Here is a 9,328-nt window from a genome sequence, read left to right on the forward strand (position 1 = left end):
CTCACAGAGCTGACCAGGTGCAGACACAACAGGAACATTGCTGAATTAACCAAGGGCTGTTTCTGCTGCCCCAGGGCAGTTAAAAACCAAAATCCCCAGTTTTTCAGAAGCCAGCATACTTGATCAAATACTTTTTCGTATCTGTGTATTCATTAACCCTGTACAAAAGAAAGCTGATTAGCAAATGTAAATGTTCATATAAAAATAGCCAACATCTGTTTAAATTTAGAAATTTATTTTGTTTAATCCACAAGCTTTATATAGCTTTAGTTAAAAAAACAAAAACAAAAAACAGTGAAAACATGACAATATCCAAAGTTCAGGTTCCTCAGCCTTTCAAAGAGCACTCTGAAAGTTGCTTATACCATTGAGAAGAACCGTAACGAGACAAGATTTATGAGTGGGGCAATGACAGCTCACAAACAAAATTCATGGAACTGAAGGAATTTTTTCTGGGACTGCTGATCATGGAAACTGCCCTTTAAAAAAAGAACATAAAAATACAAATGAAATTCCAGTGTTCCAAATCAACATCAGTAAAAACCCACAGTGTCCTGGTAAACAACATGCTTTCATTTATGTACCATTCTATGTCGCTACTCCTGATACGCTTTCATGGAGACTACGCAGGCAACAGTAGAGAGCATTAAAAGATCAGTACTTCCTTGGTAATTCTGCAGTGGTTTTACTTCTGGGCAAGCTTACAAACCACAGAGGTTAGTAGCATAACATAAGTGGATACAAAAGAAGTCAAATGAGACCCTCACTAAAGGCTTTGTTCAATTTCAAAGAAACTAAGGGAACCGATGGTCATGTTTAAAACCTTCAAAACAAAATCCTACTGCTTCTAAAAAGTCTCACTCTAAATGAAATTATGTTGACTGTCAATGAAAGAATGTCACTAGTACACTGTGGACACCTCTTGTAATGTAAATCCATGCCCTTTGTACATGGTGAACCTCAACCTAGCAATTATTACAACAAATGTTATATTCTAAAGCTCAAACACATTTAGCAATTTGAAATTGAATTCTGAGTACAAACCAAATAAAATGTACATTATATCAAAGGATTCGGCCTAGGATGGTGGGGACACTTGCGCCTTCCTCATTGACCTCAGTGCCTTCTCTCGCAGGTGTTTTTCTAGATCATCAAGGTTGTCTTCTGGTTCACTTTCTGTTTCCTTCAAACAGAGAAAGGATTTCTTCACACAATGAGAGCCAAGACAGGCTGCAGCCCCCCACCCTGTGTTGCAAATCATCCCCTAACACCAAGAGACACCATGCTCCATTTCTGAAGCAAGTTTAGGACACTAAGAGCATGGTGTATCCACCCCCATCTACCCTCTTATACTGGACTCTTAACAAAGTACCAAATTCCTACCTTTTTGGGTTCTGTCTCAGCTTCCTGGTCGTCCTGTGCTGAGGTGGTATCTGCTGCAGCCACAGCAGCAGCTGCTGCAGCCACTGCAGCCTTCTCCTTCTTATGTTTTTTGTGTTTCTTGTGCTTTTTATCCTTTTTATGCTTCTTATCCTTCTTTTTCTTCTTCTTTTTCCCACCCCCTTCTTGATCTGAATTCTGTAACAAACAATTCAACAGGTATTACAACTCAGTCCTCGGCTTTGAAAAATTCATGTTACAAATTCTTTTTAACAAGTTTTAAATTGTTAAATTATTCCAAAGATTATTTCCCCCACCCCATGAATAACCTCGGAGGTGTTCAGCAGCTAAGTGTTCATGAAAATAACTTGTCACATAACCCAAAACAACATTGCTTTTATTAACAAACAAGTACCCTTGCAGGTGACGGGCTCTGAGTAGGGCTTTTAGCCTTCTTTTCAGGTGACCAGTTTGCAGAAGGAGAACGAGACCGAGTGGGAGATGGAGGTCCTTGATGTTTTTTGGGTGCTGGCTCAGGTGATCCTGATGCAGACCGTGACGAAGACACCCGTCTTGCAGATCGTGGACTTGGTGTTGGAGCCCTTCAAAACGCAAGAGCCACAATTAGGGATGTAAGAGGCAAACCAAGAAAGTAAAGAGTAATGAAAATGTGAAATGTACGTATGTGATTATGAGGTAGTTAACCTGCCACTTCAAAACATTATCAGTTCCTTCGCTAGCATGTGTTCCAAAGGGCAGAACAATCTAGTACCACCATGGACCCATAATGTAAAAGGTTACTGCAACTTGAGAGCTTGTCAAACAATACTACTACAAATGACTGCTCCCTTTCTTTTCACATGACTAATTTATAACCCCACTAAATCAAGAGAAAAGCAACACTCTTTTTTCATCCAATGGAAAGAGTGCAAGATATTACACACAGCTACGTTGTCGTTCTGAACAAATTAAGAGGCCAGCAGCACTTCTGACTGCCTGCTTTTAAGAACAGCAACATACCAAAATAAAAACATGTAGAATTTTAGCAGTTTACCTTAGATGACCACTACTGAAATAATTTTTGAGCTACTAAGAAGAATTACTGACTTCAGAGGCAGTTCATTTTCTGTAAACAAAGCTAGCTACAGAACTCTCAAACTTCTTTCCCCGTGCTCAGTCCCAGTGCTTTGCTGTGCTATGAAAAGACCCCTCTCACTCTACATAAAGCCTCTTCAATGCTCTCCCTGTGCTGCACTTTATTTTAGCAGACGTTTCCAACCTAATAAGCCTCTGAAAAATTGGCATTATGGTTGTGGAACCCAACAGAGCCACCAACGCTTGAGCAACCTAAAAACATGAGAACCTTTTTATCACAATTCTTGGCTAGTCCCAATGCACTAAATCCAACCAACCAAAGACAAAAAATAAAAACCCTCACAAAACCACCACCACCAAAGATAGATTCTTTTACTTTGTCTTCTTAGGTTCTGGCGTTCTTGAAACCCTCCTGATGGGTCTAGTGCTTGGAGATGGAGACTGTCTTCTCTGGGGTGAAGATGAAGCTCCCCTTCGCGGTGGTGGTGGGCTTGCAGAGGTATGAGAAGCTCTAGGCCTTGGTGAAGGTGAATGCCTTTTGTTTTGTGGAGGAGAACGTGTTTCCCGATTGGACCTAGTGGGAGGAGATCCCTTCCGGTGCTTGGAAGATTGTGAAGGTGAACGCCTTTTAGCAGTTGGTGAGCACCTCTGTTTTGGTGGTGGTGAATGGGAGACTCTGCGTTTGGACTGTGGAGAAGGGGATGCCCTCCGTTTAGGTGGGGGAGGAGGAGAGGCCGTTCTTCTCTTCGGCGGCGGTGAAGGAGAATATCGTCTCTGTATCGGTGGAGAGTATCTCCGTGGAGAAGGTGAGCGTCTGCGTGGGGGTGGTGATGGAGACCTATGTAAAAAAAAAACAGATGTTCAGGTGCCACATGGGCATGTGCATTAGTTACAAGTGCCTTGCGGGGAAAACGAACTCTAAAAAAAAAATCTTTAAAACTTCATTTAATACCAAACTTTCAAAATCACCTTAATGGGTGTTATTCAGTATCTGCTACAGCAATCAAATGATAACCAGGCCACACACCTACCACATCTAGTCTCACCAGCAAAACTACACTCCCCTCATTAAGCTGGGAATCAGGGAACTGGTATCCTGGCATTTCGGTTTCCATGGTGGCATTTCTATTTCCATGTCCTAGCTGGCAGTCAAAAAAGCAGAAGCCCCCACTTTGTGATACAATGCAGTACATTACCTTCGACGAGGCAGCGAAGGGGAGCGCCGGCGCCGGGGTGGAGGGGCAGGGGAAGGGGTGCGTCGCCGCCGTGCCGGCGGGGGTGAGGGGCTTCTCCTCCTCCGGCTGCAGAGAAAAAAGGATAGCTCAGTGACATTCAACATGACATTTATTTCTGTTCTGCTTTCACTGTACAAATGATCTTGTGCATGCACTTCAACATGAGATTCTATTAGAACTACAGATGGAAAAAATCAAAACCACCTCTTTGTCATAATGCAGTGGTGTGACTGCTAGATCCCACCCCAAAGAGGAACCTGGAATGCCCAGCTGTGTCCAGCAGCACAGAACTGCCCTCAGCAGCAGTCTTGATGTTGCACCAGATTACACAGTGTGAAACTGTACTCTTGACACAGCCTGTATTCTATGGCTCTTATTGAAGTAGAGGGAAAAAAAAAAAAAGTTGTTGCTAAACTGCAGTTATCTGGATTATGCATAAAACAAGGCATTTTCTGCTCTGCAAGGTTTACAACAGACTTCAGAGAGGAGAAACTTTCATCAAATATACTTTCCTGGACTTTAAAATGAAAGAAATATTGGTATTTTGTAAAGTAAAGCATTCCTTTTCGCAAAAGCAGTTGAGACAAAATGACTGGATAAAGCACAAAACGAGTAATGAAAACGCAAAGCGGCTCAGCTACATAAACTATTCGATTTCAAATACACTGGTGGTCGTTCTCCAGGGTAATGAGTTAACACTTTTTACAGATAAGAGTTTGCTCAAAAAACAACTTTTATGATCTGAAAACCCACCAGCCTTGAAATGTCATGGCAGATTAAATGTGCATTCACACAGGAGGCACAAGGTGAATTTAGTCTGCTGCAGAACAAATTAAGATCTTTGAATTCCAGTCTTTTACTTAGAATTGTTTGACAAGATCCATAAATAGAATGGTTTGCATTTGTAGTAGTCATCCTTAATCTCATACATGCATGCTGTGACTATATTCTAGCTAGGTCATCATTAGATTGCTCACAAGGGTCACTGTATCAGATTAATAGACCCACCAAGCACCCATCTTCTTGCACCTCCCTGTATTCTGTGAGCAAACTATTTCACAAACAGAAGTGTTAACAATACTTTCTACACAAGAGAAAAAGTAGCTGTTCACTGCCATTAGTAGTTCCGAGTATGTAATGAAATGAGGAATGAGACTTGAAAATTACAATTATCTGTGACCCAGAACATCAAGATCTTAAATAATTTGTTGCAAATGTACGGAATGGTGTTAGCCAGAACACTGGTGGCAACAAGAACACAAGGCGATGCCCACCCACTCACCCTACAACCCTGTGCAAATGGAGTAAGAAACTTCCTGAAGAATACAAGCACTCAGCTGTTTTCAGGCCTCAGTAGATGCGAATAACATTAGTGCTACTAGCTGTTATAGCTTATGTGAATTAACACAGTGAGAAATGAAGGAGACAGAGCATGTGATCCTCAACATGTTAAGGAATCACCTCGAATTTCCCTCACCTTACTACTATGAGTGTGCAAGTCCAAAGGACAAAGGATGGCAAGTACTTATCTATGACAAAATAAATGAGAGCTTATCTAAATGATATTCCATATGCAAATCCTATTTAACAGATTCATTTCTAACCAACCTTTTCATCACTGGTGACTGCCACCTCTTTTCCATCTGCATCCTGATAGCAGTGGAGGAAAAACAAAACAGAACAAATCTATCTGCCACGTATTTGAGGCAAGAATGAACACATTGGAACGAAGTTCACAGTAATTCTTACCAAAAAAGCATAACAAGAATGCATACTTGAAACAAGGTTGGGCACACTGGACACAATTCTGCTGTGTATTTTGTTGACAGTTGCATAGCAGAAACAGCAGCATTAACCAAACAGAAAAGAAGACCTTTGTTATGCTTAACTTAAGAGAGAATTACCGAGGGGAGGATTCCTTCGGTCGCCTGCGTGGAGATGGTGATGGACTGCGTGAATGGGAATGGCGTCGGCGCCTACCAACTTCCCCATTCTTCACATTGGATCTTTTAGGTCTTTCCTCTTCAGATGAAGATGAAGAACCAGAATCTATAAATGTAGAAGAATCACTCTCTGGAAAATGATTCTCACACTATTAACATGGCTGCTGTTAGGGTTATACTGCAGTTTAAATTACTAACCTCCTCTCCCACAAAGTAAGAAGTCTATTTAAAATCAGTGCAACTAAAAATGTTATTTCAAGTGATAAATATATCCATCAGAGCTGAGGAAAAACATTTGCAGCAACCTAACTGGCCATATAAAATTTGACTAGCCAGGTAATTTAACAGATGAACTGCAGTTACTTATAAAAACATTAGTGAACAAAACCCCATATCAAGCCCAGGTTAATTTACCGATCTCAAGTACAAAAGAGTCCAAAATATTAGGAAATAACCTATTTGAACAACAGGTTACGTAATCCACAGCAAACAACATTGGCGTATGTCACCAAGAGTTTAAAAATGCAACTTTATCAAAATCCATTAACAAGAGAGATATCCTAACTTGTTGAAGTTATACTGTATTTCTCTTGAGCAGCAGTTAAAATGACTTCATTACAGGCGATGGATTTGTAACTAAGTTTTGCAACGAAACTGCAGTGCACAATTTTAGCAAGTATTTGAACCTAACTGCCAGCTACTTCCCGCACAAGTAAACTAAAACAAATGCAGTCTTAGGAAATCTCTATCATCCATACCAGATGAAGACTGTTGGTTCTGCCTTCTGTACTGACGCCTCTGTTGAACAGAGTCCGCTGCAGCCATTTTACCTCCTTTATCTTCTTCTGAAAAGGTACATGCATGGACAGAATATTTAAACCAAATATACAAATTTGCCTTATGCACACAGAAGCAAAGTCATGCTAAAATACATCATCGAGCAATCTCCTTCCCCCTCCCCCAGTCTCAAGGTAACACTGAGGCTCAAAGACACTTTGGCTGAGCTTTTTTTTCCTAAGAAAGCTTGGATATAAATGTCTGAGCGATCACTTTTCTATGTCTGAAAACTCTTGCTTTCAATGCCAGTCCACCAAGAGGGTTCAGCACTTTAACACTGCCTTTATTTGACAAACACCTCTGATTAAAAGCCCCACCCAAAACCAGCATGGAAAAGCAAGAGCCGTACCCGATTCTGACAGTTCCGTTTTCCTTGGTTTTGGTGCTGGCGAAGGAGACTCTCGTTTTTCAGTACTCTTATGTTTGGGTGCTAAAAGACAAAGGCAAATAACTCGGTTGCAGCTCTTAACATTCCTGCATGCTTTTCTGTCATACAAACTGCACACACCATCATTAAGAAAACAAAAGCACAAAATGACAGAGCTGCTGAGATAGATACAGGTTTTATTTCATCACCTGATGCTCTGCTGGGTGAAATGGAGCCACGGCTTTTCCTTGCACGATTTGACTGCTGGGGCGTTGGAGACCTGCGTGGTTTTGGAGGCGGGCTTGCTGGTGGGGATGGTCTGTGCCTCCGCCGAGGAGGGCTTGCAGAAGGAGAAAACCTGCGTGTTTTACGAGGGGGACTGGACGCAGTCCTTTTAGGTGGTTTCTTTGGTGGTGATCGGGAACGTGAAGAGGAGGAGGAAGAGCTACTGCCGGATAAGGACGCTGACGACCGTCGCCTCCTGTAAATCAAAGATAACATTAGATTCTGACTAGCCAGCTTAAGAAATGTTTGAGCATGAGCACAAAATTACATTTGTTTGCAAGCACATATATAGAGCCACATACAACAGCACTTCTGAAACATGATGGACAGCCTTCAACACTTGGTTTGGGGGAGAAAAAATAACAACCAATCTTTCACAGTTAATTGTTAGTGTTCCCTTTGTTTGCTTTCTGTCAATCTACAGACTACAACTAAGCTTTTGTCCTGGAGGCAATTAGTTTTGTTTGGGCTCTCTGACTTTTGAATGGTTAAGAGAATTCTCCATGTTAGCACATGTGACTGAATGATCTTCACAACAGATCTCTTTTAAGAGAGTTTAGTGTGCAAGTACACTAAAAAGTTTTTTTACCAAGAGGTAAAAATTTCAGAGAACTTAACAACTCAGAACCCATCTCTCCATTCTGGTGGTTTAGTCTGTCATCTTTACTTTGTAATTTTAAAAAGGTAGGGCCTCTAGAATTCTGCGGCAAAATTTGTGGCAAGTTCTGTTGCAATTGTGTACCTGCAGAATCCACCTTTGGCTGCAGAATTCCTGAGAACCTGGAAAAAAGAAACCCTACCTTGAGTGAGATAAACATTTGCTGAAAGGGAGCTCTTGTACATCTTGCAACATACATGACTGACGCTTTCCATGGTTTTCCCATTTGTGTGAAATGAACATATTTATAAAATCAAGGAAAAAATATAAAATAGTCATCACCTTGTCAGAAAAAGGAAGAACTGTTGCTTCCTGAAAAAAGAACAACTGCTGTACATAGAAAGCATCACATTAATTCTCTTCCTATGAAGAGCGTAAGAACCTAGTCTCTTCCTATGAAGACAAATGTCTGCTTTGACACTGCCAGAAGTACACAGTTTTCACTGCAAGGCAACTCAGATCTTTGCTACTAGAACAATTGCTTATGCTGTCACAAATGTAACCTCCAGCACCAGAGAGCACACCTTGAGAATTTTTTTAAGAACATGAAGAGAAAACACTTTTCACGTCAAAATTAAATTTTGATTGTAATTTTATGTGCTAGAAATGGAAGTCGTAATTAAAAAGCCTCCCAACAAGGCAAATCCAATTTGTTCTGATTTCTTCCCCAGGCAAAGGTGTCCTGGGTTTACCAGGAAAAAGGAAAGCTTTCAGACTTAAGCAAAAGTGTCATAAAAGATGTCATGTCTATCTACACTGAAGCTACCCAGAGCCATTTGAAAGTTATTCTGAAAATGGCCCTTTTCGAAAAGGTGGAACGCTCATCACTGTTTCAACTCAAAAGAAATTGTTTCACAGAGACTTTTTTGTTTCCCCACTACACACTTACGAAGTAAGACACTGCGGATTTACATCACTCAAATCATACACCTGGCAGTATGAGACAAACAAGGGATCTTTGAGAGCACTCATTCCTCACAACTAATGTTCCCCTTCAGCTTTCAAGGTGTAACATTTTCAGCTCTCTCAAAGAAAGGGAACCTTACCGCCTTACAGGGGATCTGCTTCTTCTGTGCCTGGGAGGGGGAGGCATTCGCCTTGGAGGGCTCCTTCTCCTTGGAGACGGCCGTCGTCTTGGGCTTGGTCGCCTTCTAGGGGAGTAAGACCTGTCATAATCAGAAATTCAAATGAAAAGCAACTATCTAATTTTCAGATTTGAGGATATTTATCCTCAGGGCACTGAGCAGGAAGTTGCTTTTCTCCAAGTGCATCACATTAAAGTAGCATTTAGACCGTGATGCACATATTCAGACACAATCAGTGCTTGAAGTTTCCCAACCCCTCTCTACTAAATAGTAAAATAATTAAAAAAAAAAGGAAAATGCAAGTAATTACACCTTCAGCATCAAGCCTATCTCCTAAAAATGCTACACAAGTCTCACCATCTAACAAGTGCCATACTCAGCAGTCAGCACCCCATTCCTGCTCCAGTCAGTGTTAGTCACCGTGAACATCTTCTAATGAACTG

At 41.2% G+C, this 9,328-nt stretch overlaps 1 protein-coding gene across 7 annotated transcripts in view; it reads right to left on the minus strand.

The window, feature by feature from the left end:
- Window positions 1-218: 218 nt before the first annotated feature.
- The window catches only part of SRRM1 (serine and arginine repetitive matrix 1), a 16,592-nt gene continuing 7,482 nt past the window's right edge, over window positions 219-9,328 (minus strand). For 3 of the 7 annotated variants that reach the window (XM_065697635.1, XM_065697642.1, XM_065697641.1), the window contains 10 exons: window positions 8,847-8,966; window positions 7,067-7,338; window positions 6,840-6,920; window positions 6,412-6,498; window positions 5,615-5,759; window positions 3,672-3,776; window positions 2,852-3,313; window positions 1,796-1,982; window positions 1,384-1,578; window positions 219-1,183 (listed from right to left, as the gene is read on the minus strand). In XM_065697635.1, the coding sequence (XP_065553707.1) occupies window positions 1,079-1,183; window positions 1,384-1,578; window positions 1,796-1,982; window positions 2,852-3,313; window positions 3,672-3,776; window positions 5,615-5,759; window positions 6,412-6,498; window positions 6,840-6,920; window positions 7,067-7,338; window positions 8,847-8,966 (1,759 nt within the window). In that variant the 3' untranslated portion in view covers window positions 219-1,078. The remainder of the gene's footprint in view (window positions 1,184-1,383; window positions 1,579-1,795; window positions 1,983-2,851; window positions 3,314-3,671; window positions 3,777-5,614; window positions 5,760-6,411; window positions 6,499-6,839; window positions 6,921-7,066; window positions 7,339-8,846; window positions 8,967-9,328) is intronic. The other 4 variants (XM_065697636.1, XM_065697637.1, XM_065697639.1 and 1 more) reach the window with 4 other exon arrangements.

The sequence above is a fragment of the Lathamus discolor genome, chromosome 18 (genome assembly GCF_037157495.1).
Source record: "Lathamus discolor isolate bLatDis1 chromosome 18, bLatDis1.hap1, whole genome shotgun sequence".
NCBI lineage: Eukaryota > Metazoa > Chordata > Aves > Psittaciformes > Psittacidae > Lathamus > Lathamus discolor.